Genomic DNA, 21754 nt, shown 5'->3' on the forward strand with positions numbered 1-21754 from the left:
AATAATTCTAGGCTTGTAATATTTTAATTTCAGACGTAACTCTTTACATTAACATGTTTACTTTATCAGAAGTGAAAAAACAAAAGAAAATGGACTTCTAAACCACATCCTCACTTTCACTGATACAGAGAAACTTGCTCAGATAAAAAGATGCAAGAGGACTTGTCATACACTACACTCTTTATAATTTGCAATTTTGGTAGATTAATGAAGGAGGAAATCCCCGTTTGGCGTCATTTTCTGTGCGTCACCGGACAGTATGATCTCTTATTAGTGAAATTATCCCACCGCCGTAACTATCTGCCGATCAAAGACAAATAGCACGACATGATGAAACAAGTTCTCCGGACATGAAAAGAAGTTCATTAGGCACATTGATTCTCAGCCTATTTGCATCAAAAAGATCCTTCTGATTCAAAAATATCTCGTCCAGCTTTCTTTTTTAACAGAGCTTGTTTAGGCTTTTTCTTCTATTGTCCAGTCAACTCGGTCCTTGTCATCCGTCTTATCATCATAGAAATAAACTTAATCAACTACATTGAAAAAATCACGGAACGATAGATAAACTGAAATATCTTCTCATTAATTGATTTCATTCTTATGCATATACGGGGGACTGAAAGCCACTGATTGCAGGTCTTGTCATGTAATCACATAGATATGACCTTTGATTTATTCCACCATCATCACCAATGAAAGCCACCTGAAAATTGAAACCACCCATCAGATATAACGCAGCATTGTCGCCAAATGAATACAGCGTTTGAAACAGGAAGCCAAACCCAGAAACGAACGAAAAAGTAAGCATATAGTATGAGCTTAGTTTCTCTTTCTCTTCGCCCATGTAGTGATTTACAAAGTTACTCCAACATTTGCTCTATAGATCGAAACAAGCGACAGTAAACGACAGATGCAAAACATCAGTAAAAGGAATCCAAATAAAACAAAGACATATCCGTTCTAGTAAACACAATAAGCGATATATATAATTTATTCATGATATTAATACTACTCAAACCATTTCGGTGTTGGTCAATAACAGAAACCCAGAGTAGAAAAAATGACACCGTTTAGGTCGTTATATGACATTTACTATCTAATCAATGATGCTACACCGGCAATATGAGACCCAAGTGGATAGAACACAAACAATGGCCAGTGTACCGGTCGATGCAGCTTTTGTAATCATCGAAACTCCGAAATGCAAAACAGAAAGAATATGAGGTCCTTCATTAGTTAGATATCGGTCACTCTGTGTGCGAACTAGATCCAGCCGGAGAGCGTAGGCAAACTTCTTGCTTCCGTTAGCGCGGATATTGAAAAACGTTACATTTTCGTAACGATAATTGGAAAGGTTTGTGTCAATGTACTTTGTGATCATCATGGCCAGCCACTGATTGATCTGGGTCACTTTGAAGCTTTGTCCTGTATGCACTCTTTACAAGGGTTTCCTGATCGGGTTGCTTTGTACGTATTGTTTCTAATGAACCATATGCATCCTAAATTTCCTTTCTCGTTATCACTGTCCTTTGTCATCGTCGACCTCAATCATACGTATACCCATAAAACTGCAAATAATCTAGCGACTGCTAATCACTAATTACTGAAACTACCTTTGTTCGACGTTTTAAATATATTTTTGGCTCCTAACACTCGAAAAAGCTGTTTCATTAATTCTTTACTTTCCGCGTATTATGAAAGTAAATTTCTATAAAACGATGCGATATGTTTTTTATATTGATTTTACCACACGTATTGGACACAAAGTCCCCTGGTACCTTGTTTCATTAAGTATGCAACTGGCTGCAGTTCTAAAGCCAATGGCTACGGGATACACACGGAACTACCCTTGGTACATATCGGGTGTTGCTATGACGACAGACGACCATGCGTCGTATATCAGCTAGTAATCTTTATGGATTCCTGAGCGACTGACAAAGGTATCTGTACATGCTCAATCCAAGGAAATGTGACCAATGAGGGTCCAGAATTATGGAGGGGGATTAAGCGTGTTATGGGATGACCACATAACACTAGACTGAAAGTACAATGATCTCGAGATGGGGTACATATCCGAGATATAATACGTCTGTGTTTGTAGACCGGTGTCGTGTTACGGGTGTCCTAGGTGTGATTTAAGGCTATTGTAAGATCAGGACAAACACCATAAAACCTTAAACTAAAATTACATAACACTGTCTGGTACACACACCATTTCATTTTCTCTACAAAATATTATCTCTGTAGACCCTTCCTTGTCTCCCACTGATAACATTTGCCAAGTTCGATTGTCATTACCATTATAATACCATCGATATATTTTATTTATCTTTCATTTTACTGTATCCAATCAACGATAAATGTTCTTTGTTTATAACAAGGATCGACCTTGTCCTCAAAATACCGCTGATCGATCACTCGGACGAGACCATCTGCTGTCCGGTGCATAATCACTGTCTGGTATCAATGGAATTAGGTGACCTTGATTGACCACGCGACCTAGTTTGACCAACGTAGCTACATGTAGGAAGGCGTACAGGATTGGCACTACTCTTTGTAATGATTTTTATCGTTTCAAAACATAATTTCTTTACTTCGACTGCTCTGAGTATTTTACCAATTTCCAAATATGTAAAGGTGCATATACTACTCATCTTTACGTTCTTTTATATCTGATTTCTGCTAAGTACACCTTGATAAGCTGACCTCGGACAAACTAACAAACGGTGATCGTAATGGTCACGACAAAAAATGGATAGATTTTCCCAACAATTGCAACGAAAGCATGCTTAAGATAATAAAATCCACCATATATTTACCACTTGAGTAAACGTATACCGAGTCATTTGAATGAGCGTGTCTAGGGGTCAAAGGTTGTAAGGATCGATTGAAAATTAACAAAGCAAATCCGGGAACCTAATGGTGACGTAATTCACGATTCCGGCCGTGTGTTGACCTAAAATACTTATACAGTATATGTGATTGAAAAATTAATTACAGACTTTATACACATTTAACAAGCTGTCAAATGCTGACTAGCCTTTTCACACGAAGATGTTTCTTGAGAGTTACTTAAAGTATGAAACATTGATATCATACCCTGTAATTGTCAAATCTTGCTACATGTGCATGTAACAAATATTTTAGATTAATAAAGTGAAAGTTTCATTCTAAAAGCATTTGATTCTTCATTTCCCCCATGTCATACGAGGAAAATACATTCATTAAGGACCATTCTTAAAAATCAATGGAACCATACTAATTAGATAAGCAATGGTAGTAATTGTTCTTTGGTCATAGTGAAAACACTGATGTACGGATCTGTGTCTTCGTCAGAAATCAATATTCATTTCATTAAACAACTAAAAAGGTATAATCTCTCAAGATACCGGATGTACCAGGGAAAAAAGGCTTAAATGAAAATGAAGATATTCTTTCTCATCATGATCAGCTGCAAATGAAAGCCCTATAAAATAAAAAATGATGCATTTAATAGCCAACTAAAATAGTGATTTTGGATCCAAAATAAAAAAAATGAAATCACCAGCTTTTTTTCCAAAATATGTTGTGGGGAAAAACTTAGATAAGAAGGATTCTTCCACCAAACAGAGCGGACATCATCAACATCTACAGGATAAAATCCATTGTCTTTGAAGCCTGAGTAAAAACATGCAAGTCAACTTAGGGAAGTCACAACACCCATAATTACTACTTCCCTACAGTGAAGGTGACAAATTTGCCATTCATAGTTAAGAGAATATGATTAGGAGTAAAAGCAAATCCCAATACTGATTTTATAATGTAATCAAAAGATGTTTGTGATGGAGACCGTTGCAACAAGAAAATGAAATAGTAACGACAGCAGAAGACTGAAGGCATGCACAATTTTGTCAGCCTAATTGTGATTATGAAGCAAATATGCAACATCTAATATCATTCGTTGACTGTTCCTTGAATGTCGTTTTTACATGAACTTCGATTAGATTACTACAAAATAATTGCTAGAGTAATTCCTTGTACAGAAAGCTCCCGAGAGCGAAATGCTGTTTACGCGGTGAAGTTCAATGAGGATATATTGCATGGAAGTCGAAGTAGCGTTATAATGTAACAAATGGCTCGTCTTCAGTATAAGATAGTTCTCCATTATTCAATGAAATGCGTTACTTTTGCTGTGGGAATGGCTTGATGTTTGTTCTTATATTTCTGTAAATGCTTGAACATATAATCCTTGAACATATGCCCTCGCGAATGAGCCAATTTTACATGCAATTGCTGAATTTAAAAAAGAAAGATGTTTCTGTTATTTAATTCTACTTGGGCTATTAATTTCTGGCTTTCAATAAACCCATGCTGTTGCAATCAGATGTGCTAAAATGTAGGCATAGGAAACATTGCCTACAAGAATTTGAAAACGTGAAGTCAAAAAGGCAGTGACCAAGAATTTCTCCGTGCCAAGTTTCCTGCTACAGATGCGTTGTTTTATGATAAGTGGATGCTTCTGGACGGCAAATTATATAACATTCCCATGCACTTACTTCAGCAGGTGTAGAAAAATGCCCGTATGACATAACCCATAAAGGCCAGTCTATATTAAAAGCTCAAACATCTGCAATCTCTAAATGAAAAAAGAAACAGTTATGCAGGTCGCGATCGCCTCTTTGTGGTGACTCATACTTAATATGTAGCGATAACAGAAAACTGTGATATGGTAAGAGAGAGATTTCAAATTATTCTTCTAAAAAATGACCAGGAAACAAAACAAGACATTGGACCATGATAGATTGCTACTTGTGGACACCGGAGAAATAGTAATGCCAGCAAACCCTTCACCTTCATATTAATCTTGGTTAGGGAATTCTGATAGTATCACCCAACTATTGCAGTGGCGCGATATGTTTTACATCCATTTGATTTGATGATTTGGAGGTGCACAAATGATAGGCTTTGTTTACACGAAGACAACGATTTTGCCAAGAAAAATATATGAACGTTAAATCACACTTGAACGAAGTATGTGCTAAATGTTTTGCGACACAGAGAGAAAGCCGGTTACTGACTTACATTTTGAACGCGATATTCAAATTACAATGCTCTAAACAATAAATGTTCGTGTCACCAATATTTTCTTGGACTTATGGAACCGTATGGTATGGAAGAATCCCTATTGAAATCCAATTTTATTAAGTATGCCTTGTTAATGCATAATTATGCAAATTTATCACTCTAAAAGGCGATTCAATTCCATTTAATTACGATGATTGATTGATTAAGATGATAAGGCACTATATATCTACTTTCTTTTCTGAGCCTAAAACAGAAATATATACAATGTATTTTTTAAACCATATACCGTCAGTTTGGTTTTTTTGACAACACAGTGCTTTTTCGGGTTAAATTTGAGAAAACTTGGCTTGGACCAATGTACGATATCAATACACAAACTGACATAAATCCATTATACACTGATGTAAATGTTTCAAACCGCGAACTCGTTTTGTCAAGCCCGGCGATTACATGTTGTATGATATACAAAACTTATAAGTAATTATGAGAGACATTCTAGCCACAAGTTAACAACTGAAGCGAAACCAACGGAAACCATACATATCATCCATCATTCGACGGTCACAGATGTCCGGACCACGCCGCCCCTGGTTGTCGAAGTCATCGGTACAAATGATAGAAATCACACCAAAAACAATTCTGAGCATGACCTAATCATTTTCGTAGAACTATCAATTATCTAGTCTTTAGTATACATTTTTTAAAATGGAAAGATGGGGCATTCAGCGTTGTTTCGCTTGCACCTATATGATTATCATTTGTTTTGCCAAAGTCAGTACATCAGCATTTGCAGGAAACATAACAAATCAATTCTCTCACTTTCAATCCTCGCTTTTATTAAGATTAGGAAACGAGACGCAAAATGTTGTTCCTTAACGTTTGTGTACCACACATCAGCAGTTCATTCCGCCCTAACACCGCAGGATCACAATGTTTTATAGATTGGTTATATGCCAACATATTTTTCCTCGCAAAACGGCGTACTGACCCAAACGGTTTATTTCTTCTCTTGATTGATTATCATCTTTCGTAAATCAGGCACAAGATACCATACCTAAACCAAAAACTGGATCTGTTTTGGCTTTAATTAATCACGGCATAATCTGGTCATTGGCAATATGGTCTGCCATGTGCTCTAGATGTCTAGTTTCTTATCCAAATAGCCACACATTGACTACAAAGAGCAGTATTTCATTGAATTTCTTTTCTTTTTAATTAAATCTATTAAATTTAAAATATTTCCAATTCTAAATGTGAATGGTGTAATATAGATAACTGATCTCCTCGCATACGAGATTGGCATAACACAGTGAATACTATATATACGTACTTAATCAGCTTTTCCCTCAGAAAATAAAACACCATAAGCGGTCACGGACATTGTGTCCAGGAAACAATCAATAGCATTCGTTACAGTAAGCATGCATCGGTGTGGTTTTAAAATATTCATAAAAACCCTACATCAAAACCAACGGTTTGCATCTCCTTATTAATCGATGGAGATAGATGTCAACGACATTATTACAGTATATGGGGTTATGAGCATGTTTGACTCTCGGAATATTATGCTTGATTTCATATCTGCCCCGGTTAGATCAGATAATACCATCTAGACAGTACTGAACCCACGTGCGACATAGTACGGTGAGTGGCGTACCGTCCACAAGCTTGTTTATAATTTGTTTGATCACTAAAAAAGATTATTTCAAACCAATCAAACGGCGACACAGTCTCGGTGTGATGTAACTCGTTAAACGAGCGATGCTTGATGCCCCCGGTAACTTGGATTTTTCATAAATGTTTTATAAATTCTGGTCCTAGCGTCTGTTTGATCAGGATCCGTTTTATGGTCTATCAGAAAATACTTTACTCAAAGTGTCACCGGCGATTGCCCACAGGACTCTCCGATCGATCACATTTACATACTTACTTCAACTCTATCAACGAGAGGGAGTTCATTATACTTATCAATACATATACCTAATTGCAAATTAACAATTACAAATGGTTTTCATGTTATCAGAGAATCTGCAAAAATCTTTGCAACAAGCAAATTAAAAGCACACAACGAGGTGACAGCCTCGAAACACTCCTAATTGCACTACTGGTGCGGACAATTCCTCCTGGCTTTGTTTAATTTATGAATTCGAATGAAGGTAAGAGAAGTGTTATGGCCATAGATCACACGTTCGACGAAGATCTATATAGTGAAAATGTCAATTTAAGCCCCTGGGTATTGAGCCATGTGCTTGGCAAATTGCCCGTTGCCCAGATAAAAAAAATAAACCCAAACAAAAAAAATATATGAAATTATCCAAGCTGTCCCCAATAGCAAGCCTTGGTGGACATACATATGCTTCATAACCCCATATGTATAATTAAAAACATCGAACGGCATTGATGGTCAAAACACGTGTCGTACAACAACATTTGGTGACAAATTATTTAGCATAATCAACACTGTTGGCATGGAACGTTGTTCTTTCAGTGAGTTCAACTTGTCCCGCGATCCTTGCTGATGAACTAATATATCAAAACACTTCCCGAAGATTCTTAGAATTATAAAAATAATGATGGACTTCTTGCATCGATCCTTTAAGTGAGGTCTAATCTGGAGCCACTACTTTCCCGTTTCGCAATCAAAATCAATTATTTTGGCGAGTCCTTAAGCAATGAAGCGATTTAGATTTTCACAAAATACTGACCAAAATTGAATTTTATTGATGAAAGCAAGTCATTGAAAATATTGGATTTTCTAAGAAGTCAAGAAAAGTTCATTCTATCCAAAGATGTCCTTGCAGAATGACAAACACACACAAAATGTATTCCTTTATGTCTTAGTAATCAAGATTTTAATCGAAATTGTGTCTAAAACAGCTATCCTAATTTCAATTCTACTGCTAAATCCCACACATATAATATTTTTTGGTGATTAAATGTTTCTTTTGGACACGTAGGATTCGACACGTGGTTGTTTGACGCTCGTCCCTTAATTTAGATATCTTGTGATCAGGTACAATATCTCGACCATCCGACAGGTCTTCTAAGGACACGTTCTACATAGATACAAGGTATATTAAATAAAGTCATTCTGTCAATAAAACTTTGTACCTGATTGGTCAGTCTACGTGTGAAAAACGACCAAAAAATGAGTTTTACTCGTGTAGTACTGGCAATAAAGATAATTCAAGTTTCGAAAGATAACATTTGAATTTTTTTTCGAAAGAAATGTAAATATTTCTTAGATAATAAAGTTGTTAAAACATAATACGACAATTCAAATAGCAACTGAAGTAATTAATTACTCTAATATTAATGACATATCTCCTAACTTGGTATACTGTGAGAAGGAGCCGACAAGAGGATACGACCAAGGTGATAGCAGAGAATTGATTTCATTCTTCTATTGTACCCGGAAGGAAATCATGAAACTATCAGATAATGGAAACAGGAATGTCAAAGAACCTCATCAAATGGGGAATAATATTTTCTGTGCAAATGATGTCCTTCATTGCATCATTAACAATAAATTATTGTAGGAAAAGCCGACAAAAGGGATTCAAACCATAATATGCGAGATAATTATAAGACAATGACCTATATCACATTGCTGATATGTTTTAAAAGATTACAGGTACTAGGTAAAAAAAAAAAGAAGAAGAAAGATTAACTTTGAACACATTTTGGAATGTTTGTTTTTCTTATTCAGAATGCACGAAAAACGACCACTCATAAACCGTGCCAAGATGTCGAGGAGAAACGCCGGTAGATTTTCCGTGCACAAAAACCCAAGAATTATGTCATAAGCAAAGGCGGTAGAAAGTATCCCCCCTGTTACATGGGAGCCCTATCAAAACATGAAGCGGTGTTTTGGCGATCATCAATCAAGGCAAGCGGTATCAGTCGCTTCTAAATCAAGTACTGTAATCTTTGTCTGCAATGCAAAACATATTTTTTTCATCTTGGTGCTCGCCTATAGCATCTTGTGCAGTCATCAAAGTTTTACTTAAAAGATGAAACAAGGCCAAACCGTTATCAGCTGTGAAATTCCATGAGATAATTACACAACCCAACTTTCCTTGCTTTCTTTCATTTCTATAGGTAAGGACAGTAAAGCGGGTCTAAGATAAACGTGATGCACACGTGAAATGTCCTAATACAGGAACAGTTTTACTGAACTTTCTTTACATAAAACCCGACATGATTTATTTTTGCAGATATTTTTGCACTTCCAGTTCTATGTACCCATATGATTGCATCCAAAGGGCGGCTTTTAAAAGGTTGTAGTCTATCAACAAATGTGGTTTTCATTTCATTTTCAATTATGTAATTGTTTGCTTAATTACGTCTGGTCATTACTTTGATGAGATGCAGGTATGACGTCTACCAGCGAAGCAATCTACACCAAGCTGTGTGGAATGTTTTTGTCTGCTGTGACTTCTTGCGCATGCGTAAGGAGGCAGCACTACATCCTGGAGGGTTATGTTGCTTCGAAATATATAATTTTTCAAGTGAAAGATGCTATCGCCAGGGATATAAAAGTCAAAACACAGATCATTAGACCACCTGTTGCGCGCGATCTCTCGTCGGTCAATATATCTTTGGCGAAATAAGTTCAATATCCTACATGAAGCACTATTACTTAAGTGCTCTAAAAGTACGGATATAATGAATAAGTAGTATGTGAACAACTATGAAAAATTAGGATGGGAAATTATGAATTTTCATTAGTGTCGAAATTATTTAAGTTTTATTTTGATATTAATCAGTCATACAATATATAATTTTAACAAATATTATTTAAAAAATCCTAAGCAGCTTTTGAAATTCATCGTTCAATCTCTTCTATTATTTAACTATATGCTATATAACCATTTTCATACACTCAAGGGCTTGATGAACACCTTGTCGGCATTTTCAAACCCACTATTCTCATTACAATTATTTTTCTGATGGCGTATAATCATAAGTTTTTTAACTGAAGTAAAATACCTACCAGTGATTTCTGTATTGCAGCTTTTTTCATTAGTAGATGTTCTAAAGGGTGATCGGATGGAACAATCTCTATCTGAGAGATTAGATTGGGAGTTTTCATTCCGCAACTTAACGTCTTTCAGAGTCGGGCTGGACTCAGAAGAGGGTGACCTAGGGGACAGTCGATTTTCAATTTGTTCTTTCCTCGTTATGGGGGCTGAGATGCTGGTCCGCTTGGAGCTGATGGCCAGTGACTCTGGATCCGGCTCTTCACCATCCTCGAATTCAGAGGTCTCAACATCCACATTCTCTTTGTTACATCGGGTGACTTTATGACGTATGAATTTGATGATGTCTTGTAGCGGGAAGTTAGTCTGACATACTCCACAGACTAAAAGATCATTTTCTTGTTCCACTGAAATATAGTTTATAAAAAGTGCATTTAAAACGACAATATTCATTTGCACTCGTAAGTAAAACATAGTGATTGAAAAATCATTCTATATTTCAAAAAAATAAATTTCACACAACATGATGTATATGACGGAATGATATGCAAGAGGGTATGAAAATAAATTTCACACATGGTGTATATGACGGAATGATATGCAAGAGGGTATGTTGTTTCAGGTGTTTGTCATCAAATATAAAATGTTATCAAATACAAAAACCTTTATAAGGGATGACCATACAGTATTTAATTCTGCATGTTCCACCTTGCTTTAAAAGTTTAGATCATGACAAGTCTCGTAAAAAGAGGATTGGATACAAAGGATAATTGGTGACTGAAAACGATTCCTCCTGGAATTAAAGATGATTATGTCATCAAATTCTACAAAACGTATGATACATTATTTTGATCAATAACTTGTACAGTCATGCCAAGACCTTAGCAATACTTCTCATCTACAACTCAAACTTGGAGTCGCGATTTAATCTCCATCAAAGCAGATATACTAAGACTGGTACAAGTATTTCATGAACTCTGTTCTTAAATCTTATGCAACAAGCATAAATTATTGGGATCTTTGGAGAGATTTAAAACAGTCTTCTATTTTCTTGAAAGAAAACATAAACTTCTTCAATAATGAAACATGAAAATATTAATCCAATACGAATTTTTACGTTTGAAAAACTTCATTATGTACTAATTCCTTCATTCGAGATTTTTTGTTGTCATTGAACACATGATTTTATGACGATGTACATTGCATTAATATATCTATTTTATGTAATTAGTTAACTTTTCGTGTATGTGTTTTCATGTTTAACAGGTTTATGTCTGGACATTTCTGCATCCCCTCGGTACCCCATTAAAACACAACATAGAATCCTCAAAAACACCAATTGCGCAAGGCTTATCAAATGGTTCTTAGACGAGATAAGGCTGGTCTTAATTTCACATTTTGGCACAGTGCAAACACCCAGGACGAAGTGCAAGACGATGGAACAAGCGCCTTGAAAACCATGACTTTATCAGTAACATCTAAGTATTCTTGATTTGTTTGGCAAATCCTTGATATATACTTTAAGAGAAAATGAATTCTTGATATCATAAAATTCAAGTGTAGAATGGATTCCTGGATTTAAAGTGCTATACATATTTTCACTGAAAAGTTGTATGCTGCAGTTGAATAAAGAACAAAGACCATATCGTCATTCATGTGTACCATTATCTTTTTTTTAACCACTACACAGATGTCGTGCCACTTCAGGCTATGACTATAAAATCATAAAAATATAATGAATGTAAGAATAATTAAACGAGACCTGTTGCCAAAAATCTATAGAGCACCCAGCATAAAAAATATCTTTATCATTAGAATTTTAAGTATCAATTGAAAAACCAAATTAACAGAAACAGAATTAGGTGGGTGATACAACTTCAACGTTACACATAAATGGGTATAAGTTGGACACAGACTTGATCCCCCGTTATCCACCTACTGTGCATGTCAAAATGAAAGCTAACTCTGACCTGACCGATTGCTCAGTTTAGCTAGAGATATTTTGTTTATCATATACAATAGCAATGATTTTCCAATACCTTTGGTTTCAAAAAAAAAAGTATTTAATGTTTGGATAAAATCAACTTTATTTCAAATTCCACATGGGGAGCTTTAATCAGGTAATTTTGTAAATGGACTTGACATTTGTTTGCAAATGTTCTGAATTTGCGAGGTACTCTGTAAAACATATCTTCTTATGAAATCCCCATTTTATATTATTCAAGACACTTAAGTGATGTTCATGTCAATAATTATTTTAATTGTCACGCGTGTAGCTTACTCTTCCGCTATTCCCACATGCAAGTCCATCACTTCATATGATAACTCAAGAGGAGAAAAAAGTTTCATCTCATCCCACACCAGAAAAAAAAATTCAAAGACGATATTTCCATTTTCATGGACCGCAGGAGATGTCAACTCGAAAGCTTCTTTCTCCTCTAGCCTGACGGAGTATCTTTATCTGTATTGATTATTACACAAAAGCTTCTTCCAAAATCTGACAGTCACGTGCCATGGTCAAGAGTGATTGCGCCACCATCTCGCGTTCGCATGGTTATAAGCCAGATTACGCCATGCTGCTTGATTAAATTCGCTTTTTAAACAGAATACTGTTTTTCAAAAAAAAAAAGTCTACCTATGTATAAGAAATAAACGTTATAGAATGTTTTATGAATTTAACATTAGTATCTAATACTTTGCAGCAAGTTGGCGTCATCTACAAATAATGAAGTTGAAAGTTGCCCTCAATTCCTTTGAAAAGTTGAAAGAGATTCATAGTTTGTTTTCATGATAAGTCCTAAACATCTTTAATTAAACGGCATTTTCTTTGTAAAATTCATTTTAAAGTTAGTAAAAATGAATAACAGATTCATTCTGTACATTGTAACACTTTTTTCAACAAAAGTCATTTTTCTTTTTAAATATTTTTTTCTATTTCTAAGCAGTGTAATATTAGATAAGACAAACATTTTAATCATTAGTTTCCATTAAGCTTATATGCTTGAAAAAAAAGTTTTTAAAAAATGTTAGAAATACTTTATCAATTTCGATCAAAATGAAGCATTTCATAACAAATAAAAAAAAAAAAATGAAAATAATATAACAATACAAGATATAACCTTTCAAAGAATACCAATGTTAATTCTACTTACTGTTCATATCTGGACATGCTATTCACTAAGTGAAGAGAGTGAGACTGTGATTCCATATACAGTCTGTGTTTTCTCTTAATTCTAATCCAAGTCTGACCATAAATCAGATTAAAGATATGTTTTTAAAAATTCAGATTTCCTCTGTCATTTAACCCAAACCATTGAAATTGAAGGTTTATATAAGCTTAAATAAATTGTTGACCAGTGATCAAAACTGCGAGGTTAACTTGGGGTCAACACTTGGATAAACAGTAATGTTCCCAGTTATATATATAATCCTGTTTGGTCAGCACAAATCTCACAGAACAATCCCACATGAATAATATTGTAGTTGTCAAATAATATTTTATCACTAAAAACTGGAATGACCACACTCTGTCTGAGGGACTTGCGGAGTTGTCTCGTTTTAACATAGGTTTAAAGGGGCAGTTAAGGTCATACCCAACTAGTTTGTTTTCCCACAAGTGCACTATGTTTAGCCGATGAACTGGACGCTACTTAGACATGCATGCGAACGATGTTTTTTGTGCACAAAAAAGTTTTCCCATGATATCGGAGATGCGGGTTTCCATGGTGGCTATTGTACATCTTGACCATAATGGACATTCGCTACGACAAGAGGTCATTTGGTGTCAAGCCAGAGTAAGATTTGGAAGACCTCCACTGACCTCACCTATATACCTGATAAAAGCCTTGATAATCCGCACTGGTCGCACAGAAAGCAATGCCCAATTCTTAAACATGTATGATTTGCTTTTACTTAAAGATTAATATATTTGAACTTGTGTCAAAATTTTATTACAGCTCTCCTTATTTTTTTATTAACAATTAAAAAGGGGTTTTAAATTAATTGAAAATTTCAAGAAAAGCATGCAATTTTATTAACATATTCTAAAAATGATAATACATGCATCATATTGGTTTATAAATTTCACAAAATGAAAAGATAATTTCGTTGGAGATTTTGCGATTTCCGTTTCGGATACCACTTAGAGGGTTACACGTTACGTGCTAGAAAAAGGTCACTCGTTGGTCATTTGGTCAGTATAAATCGGTCAGGTTTTTTATCTATGTGGGTCTGTACCTAACAACTAAACAAATATTGTATCTGGCTTAAGTAAATAACGGCAAAATATAATATCTGACCGTTGGTTTTCGAGCTCGATGAGGTCTGCTGCTGGAGGTACAGACGGTTCATTGGATAGAAGATAGCGGCTAAATGTCTTATCAGATTAAAAAAAAAAAACAGCTTAAAAAGGTGTGCATCAACCTTAACATCATTCAAATTATGTACGCCTTAATATAGAATCGTGATGACATTTGGAATCGAAGATCAAAGCCAAATAGGTTCATGTATGTATTGAAACAAACGCAGAGAAATACCGATTAGGAACTACCTTTTCATATTTCCATTTACATAAAGTATTTTGGCAGAGAACAAAATTTCTTATTTTCAGCTTGGTTGGTTATATAAATAATTAAATCACGAATTAATATTACCAATACGTTGGCTATCTGAACGAAAACTTGTCATTTCGTTTCCAAGACCACTAAACTTCCTTAATACATATAATAGAACTTTGAAATTTGCAAATTCCGAAATAAAAGACTCTTCACAATGACACTTCTTTCTCTATTGTTTGTAGACATACTTAATTGCATTGTACATTGCTTTAGTGGAAAAACATGTGGAAAACCACATCTGTCTAAATATTTTTGAATGAATCTGGGAATTCAGAAAAATATGGAATTCTAGTGAACTTTGTCTCACTGTTAGATTTCTAATTATGGTGCTTTCAAACAATGTACAAGCAGTTTCGACAGTTGTCCACTTTAAAAAACAATACTCTCACGAATAATATACTTGAACTTTAGAAAAATTACGTATACAGTCTGGAAATCAAAGATATTATATTGAATACGACTATATTGATGTAGTGGTTTTTACTGTAATACAAAGAAGGGGGAAAAAGGTCAAGATAGTTCTCAGGAAATCAAAAATTCATAATGCGATATTTCCCACAAAACTCGGTTCCCTTATCATTTATCTAAAACGCATGTGGGCACTAGCGGTCATTCGGCTTGACCACCTTTTGACCGGCGGTATACCTTGTGATTAGATTAAATTCCCACAAAAAATAAACTTCCTAGGAGCAATTAAAGCCGCTGCGATCTCACATTTAAGGGCATGTCCACCCATTTTATAAATACTACAGTACCCCCTATCAGAATCGGGAATGAATCAAGAAGAAAAAAAGTCTCTTATCACTTGAATTTATATTCTATGTACAACAAAATTAGAATTTTTCCACATCTACAAAAAAATCAACTGAGGTTTACTTTGGTTTTACTACACATAAAAATTGCCATTCATTAAAAATCATGACAAATAAGTCCCCAAAATTCCCCACTTCAATTAATTTGCTTCTAAGACCGCCATTTCTCTGTCATATAATTTTGAAACTTTTTAAAAGTAAGGATTCTCATCTTTCAAAGTGGAGAGTTTTAATGACAAAAAGAAACTAATATGCCTTGAGAAATATCTTGGAATCAATACAAAATTGCTAGTTAAGGTTACTAAGAGGCTAGATTTCAAAGTATTGAGTCGAATTTTTTGTGCCGAGTTTCGAGTCATATGAGAGACTTGCATCATCAACACAAAATCGCCATAAGCCTGATCTTTTGAGAGAGAGAGAGAGAGAGAGAGAGAGAGAGAGAGAGAGAGAGAGAGAGATCTCCTTAACATTTGACCAGGTTCTCTATATTCGCCATTACCTTTGACCAGAATGGACAAAGGGCCACTTAAAGGTTAAACATTCATGTTCATTTTCTACTGCAAATGGTCAGCTGGTTTTCAGGGTGTGTTTAATTTGTTTTCAGTTCACATTGAGGTATTGTCAGACGTTAATAATTCTCATGAAGAGAAAAAAAAACTATTAAAAATCAGTATTATTGTTTTTCAAAGAGAAAAAAAAGTGAAGCTGAGCCGATGCGAAAAGTATTAAAAACCATGGTAATAGCTGGTTGACAAACTGATAAATTACACAAGAAAAACATCATCGATAAACAAAACCAACACCAATTTTGCATGTCCTACAGAGTTCAAGGATGCTCCATTAGTTTGCGTCACATTCGTTCTTTTTTTTTTTTTTTTTTTTACTGATCATTGCTGCTACAGAGCCATTCATGATGTTCGTTATCGTACTACGAAAAGGTCCATCTATATTATCAATTTTATTCCGAAGACACGGTGCATAAAAAATAGCCATTTCATGTGTTTCAAATCATGTAGGCGTGAAATCGGCTCAATTCTTTCCTTTTCTTTCTTTTTTTTTTTCAATTGCGATTGCCCAGTATCTTTACAAAATACACATGAAAGTAAAACTTTTGTTTCAGTGAATTATTTTCCCATAAGGTGCCAACACCATCATCATCTTCAATTTTCAAACATAAGATATTACGAGCGTTGGACTTGGAGGTGGTTAAACGATTAAATTATGCAATAAAGGACTGTAACGTAAAACTGAGGATATGTAGTGGTTTTCCTGTTAAAAGTATAGTGTCAACTGAACCCTGAAGTGAAATCGACCGATTTGTCATACAAAATGGCCATTTACCCTAGAGTAATTAATCTTTGAATGGACCTTTATATCGTATGGATCTCTTGAATTGAGGAAATATGCTGGACATTGCACATTGAACGCAACGTTTTTAGAGATATTAACTCCCAATTTCCCCTTCGGACGTCTCATCCTCACTCGGTATGTCCGGTTGGGTTTTCCTATACGTCATGTATATTTAAACAGAACGGAATTGGAGGTCACCTTGTCGTGGACTTGGACCTGCAGTTTCCCTTTGGTATCAAGCTGGTGCGCCAACACACCACCACAACAGAAAACTTCTTCATCCAATCACTTTAGGTGATTTGTGTTAGGTAGCAAGACTTTCTAATGTCCATTGATACATTCTAGCAAATCTGTAATTTTCTTCGACAAAAGATCTTATGGATTAAGAATAAAGAAAAGGATTGGATCCTTTTTGTCTTTTTGGTGTTTGTAATATTGGGCAACCAAAAATATCTTGTGCAAGTCGATTTCTCTGCGAATAAACTGCACAGTGCAAACCTCGCATCATATCATGCACTATTAAGGTTACGAATGCATCAATAATGCAGGCGTGTTAAACACTTACAGCTCTCGCGGAGTAAAAGCTTATAATTACACTGTCCAACAGTAACAGCATGCTGAAGAACTATCCTGTATTTTAATTAATGGTTATTGGGAATGTTTGGAACCAACTGTTACGAGAGGCAGAAAGGGAAACTTGGGTCCTATCTAAATGGATGGTTATGGAGAATCTCGATGCAATTATATTTTCAGTTTCTGGGAATGAAAACTTGTTTTAAATTCTAGCCTTAATTCACTTTAATTTGATTTGCCACATCGTTTCGCCGACACTTCGCCATTTATGCTTTACTCAAAATCGTTATGGAATAGAGCTACCAATAGCTCATCGTTCCACGTTGAGAAAATAGTGTTCGACGTGCATTTTCGTCAATGAAAGTATCTTGAAAATATGTACATAAATGATAGCAAATGTAAATCATCTCCAGTAGCTGTTTTGTGAAATCAAAATGTATTGTTCCCATGAAACACAGTTATTTGTTCGGGTCAGGACATGACCTGAAATACCCCAGGAGAGGAGGTCAACTAATGGTCGACACGGACAACAGGTGCTGACCCACACAGAAATTAGCTTGATTAAATTACTCTGTAATTTGAAAATTTAAGGAACACTATATCAGTAAGTGATAGGTTCTAAAAATAAGTAGTTAATAAAACAGGAAATAACATTGTGTCAAGTATACTTAGTGGAGGACGCACAAAACGATGTATCAAAAAGAAATTATTTCAAGTAGTAAAAAACACTATATGACTGTCAGTTTTAACACCAGGAAGTGTACAATCCATCTGCTAATATATTTTATACAGCATGTACTGACTTTTTTTCCACATACAACAGCGGATACAGGACGGATATTGACCAAGCAGATATATGCATTTTCAGAGAATAACTCTTAAAGATGACCAACATGGAGAGTCCGACTTCGCTTTAAATATGTTAACAAACGGGAAATTATATAAGCTTTCCTTCTATAACTTATAAATTCATCGAAAATCCTCTACTGAGATGAAAGATATAGTTTTGTATTTTCCGGTCGGATTGTACATGTAGTGATTTGACAAGAATTGATTTTATTCACTTGGTCATTTTGAGTAGCTGCTATAGATGGCAAAATCGAGGTGTACAAAAATGTTTGAATACACTTAAAAGTTCAAATGAACAGCCAACACCAGGTAAATCTTCCAAATACATGTCAATGTACCACGTGTACTCACATCCACACACGAACACGAGTACAAGTAGCGAACCCCCGACTAAAACCCGAAATCCAAACAATTCAAACTTCATACGCTGGTATCTAAATTTTTTTGGGGGGGGGGGTGGGGGTGGTTAGAATTTGCCTACAAATAAACTTACATTGATAAAGCGCTATTCATCATTTTATTACTACTCCAAATGTTTAAGCTTTTTTTTTTTTGACCGAATTAAAGTTAGGAAAATGGACATAAAGTAACAGAAATATCATTCATATGTCTTATATAGTTAGTCATACCTAAGTATAACATGACAGCCCAGGCGTGTTTTGAATTCTTAAAATATATTCGCCAGTTGAAATTAGTGGACAAGATTGTCGCGACAGTTAAGTAGGTCAGTTTATCCACTTTTATGAATGTCGTTGAGACATTCTGTCCTTCTTCATACAATAAACAACATAACTATACATAAATCAAATTACACAGTCATCACATGTGAGGAAAAAGTATTTTGGGAGGAAACATACATCGCACTTTCCCCACAGAATTGTAAAATATTTGTATACACTTGTAAAGAAGAGACATATTTTTATTTTAGTATATAGCATGATAAGGGATTTCTCTCATATGTAAAAAAGGATAAAAACCCTTGTATGTAGGAAATAGTGATTAAAAGCACACACATGAACGTGGCCAGTAAAAAAATACTTTACTTCCTTATTAGCTAGTTCTTTATTTTTTTTTTTTTTTGACTGTGAATCAGAAGCAGGTCAAGCTGTCCTTTACCATAAAATGTAATAGTACGTGGGAAATGAAAGCACACATAACACATGACCAGTAATATTTACTTTACTTCCTCATTAGTTAGTTCTCCAGAACAAGTGTTTTATTTTTGGCTGTGCATCAAAACAGGTCAAGCTGCCCTTGTCCATCAAAAGTAATATTGGATGTGAGGTTCCTCAAGGAAACTTTTACTTTCTTTTTTTAAACCAGTCACAAGAGAGACTGGACGAGATGACTGAACCTCTACTTGGCGTCACATTTGGGCAATTTAAATAAAACAGGGGTATACTCTTTAAAATACTAAATACAAGTTTATAATACAAGGGCAAGTCAATACGTTTAAGTACCTAAGCTAGAATTTCCTCCGTCTCGCGTGAGTCGTTCTTCATTCGTTTAGGTAAAGGTCATTGTCCGATAGTCAATGCGGTCAGTACAAAGAATATTTCTAGGGTGGTCAAAGGGAGGTAACGATAATAAATTATTAAATATTCAGATGGTCAGTGGAAAATAATTACGCCTTCCCTAACTTTTCTTGCAATGAACATTTACCATGGAATACTTAATCACGTGACTAAAGAGTTTTCTTTCCCTTGGTTTTTCATCCCAATAAAGAATTATTCATTCTATCAATCAAAAAAAAAAAAAAAAAAGAAAACAGAAAACTTTATTCATGTGATTAAAAAAAAAAGACATGCAGAAAAATTTTTTATAAACCCGAAAGCAATATATTCGATCTCGCATCTGTTTACTTTGTTTTCTCCCTATATAGATATCATCTGCGTGATGTGCTCTGCGCTCTGTTGACCACGTGTAAACACTCGTGGGGGCATTGCCCTTTTTCTAGATTACATACAGATTGACTCAAGAGTGCGAATATGTGGTCACTTCTAATTCAGTAATAAACATTAAAAGATCATTGGCCCTCTAGACAGTACAAAACTGACTTGTGAAAAATCCGCTACACCTTTCTTTACACGTATCTGATTTTAAAAATTCAGGATATATTTCCATATGGTATCTACTATCCTGAAGTGAATGTCCGTGCAATGCATCATTTATTTCTAAGTAAAATATATGGATATATGGACCATATGATATTCTTCTGTTCAGTGTTTTAATTTTTTCTATTAAATATACAAAGGGAATAGGAAACAAGTTCATTCCACTAAGAGATTCCTCTCCTGTTTCGAAACCTTGGACAGACAGGCCCTATTTGAATTTCAAACATTCTAGGGCATCAATATTAATTGACGTCGGATACCATCGAGAGGTTAAAACAGAAATTTTAATGCTTGCTGTGAAAACTACAATTAAAAAATTGCTATTTTGTGAAAACAAATACATTTAATATTACTGAAAATTTACCCTGGATTACCAATGTACACATACATTTCAGAATAGTGATTTTTCCCCATCAGTGTTCAAGACAGGATATCGATATTCCCCGTAGTTGTTTTTCCTCATCCAGAAAAAAAAGTTCCTTTCAGATCAATTAATCCCCGTATTATCAATTCCCTGGACAATGACCAGCAGGTATTCTCTTCTTTTTTTTCGTCGTTGTTTCGTTGCCTTTATTGATTTTGAACATTTTATTCAGGTAACTCGAGAATCCGCTGAACATGTCAACTTATCATACTTAATAGATATTAAAATTCCCCCCAAAATTGCATGTACAATGTATCAGAAAAATGTCGACTTAAAAATATTTTTTTTAAAAATTCAATTACTTTGTCACATTTTACTTCAATAAAACAACACATCTGCAATAACCATGGCTAAAATTCACTATGATTTTGAACGAGTACATTCGATTTTTAAGTTAGTGGAATTCCGGTTACATCCCTAGCCAGGCGCTAAGGTTGCCTCTGGGCTTGCAAGGTGTGGATAGCGTTGCTACAGGTGGTGAAGAACTATTTTTATTGTAGTGCCAGACTTGACAACGTCACATTATCAATATCATAACACGACAAATTTGATGGATTTTAAATTGCAAATCCATTCAAATTTGTTTGGTGTAAAATGCACTTCAAAGGTAAAAGGTTTCAAAATGATCCCCCAGCATGATAGCTGGTGCATCGTGGTGCGAACTGTTCCCGCCCATTATGGTGTATTTGATCATAATATGCTGCACATCAATAGTCAATACGATAATTTGACTAAAAAGGCACGCAGAACGACAAGGGTCATCAACTGACCAGCATAAAGAGATTGATACATGCAAAATGGTCATACGGCAAAAGAAAAGAAAAAAACCCTCAACGATTTTTTTTCTACTAAGAAATCGTTAAGATTTCCACTTTTTGTTGGATCATGATTCTGTCCTCGGTGTGTTAAGATGACAAGTGTGAGTGTAACGGATGCAAACGTGCCACCTCGAGGATCGCATCATCTGTCC

The 21754-nt window shown here is 35.0% G+C and overlaps 1 protein-coding gene across 2 annotated transcripts in view; it reads right to left on the reverse strand.

The window, feature by feature from the left end:
* LOC125649317 (B-cell lymphoma/leukemia 11A-like) overlaps window positions 1-21754 on the reverse strand; it is a 37916-nt gene that overhangs the window by 9310 nt on the left and 6852 nt on the right. For both annotated transcript variants that reach the window (XM_048876760.2, XM_048876761.2), the window contains exon 2: window positions 10061-10453. In XM_048876760.2, the coding sequence (XP_048732717.1) occupies window positions 10061-10453 (393 nt within the window). The remainder of the gene's footprint in view (window positions 1-10060; window positions 10454-21754) is intronic.

Source organism: Ostrea edulis, chromosome 5 (assembly GCF_947568905.1).
Source record: "Ostrea edulis chromosome 5, xbOstEdul1.1, whole genome shotgun sequence".
Classification (NCBI taxonomy): Eukaryota; Metazoa; Mollusca; class Bivalvia; order Ostreida; family Ostreidae; genus Ostrea; species Ostrea edulis.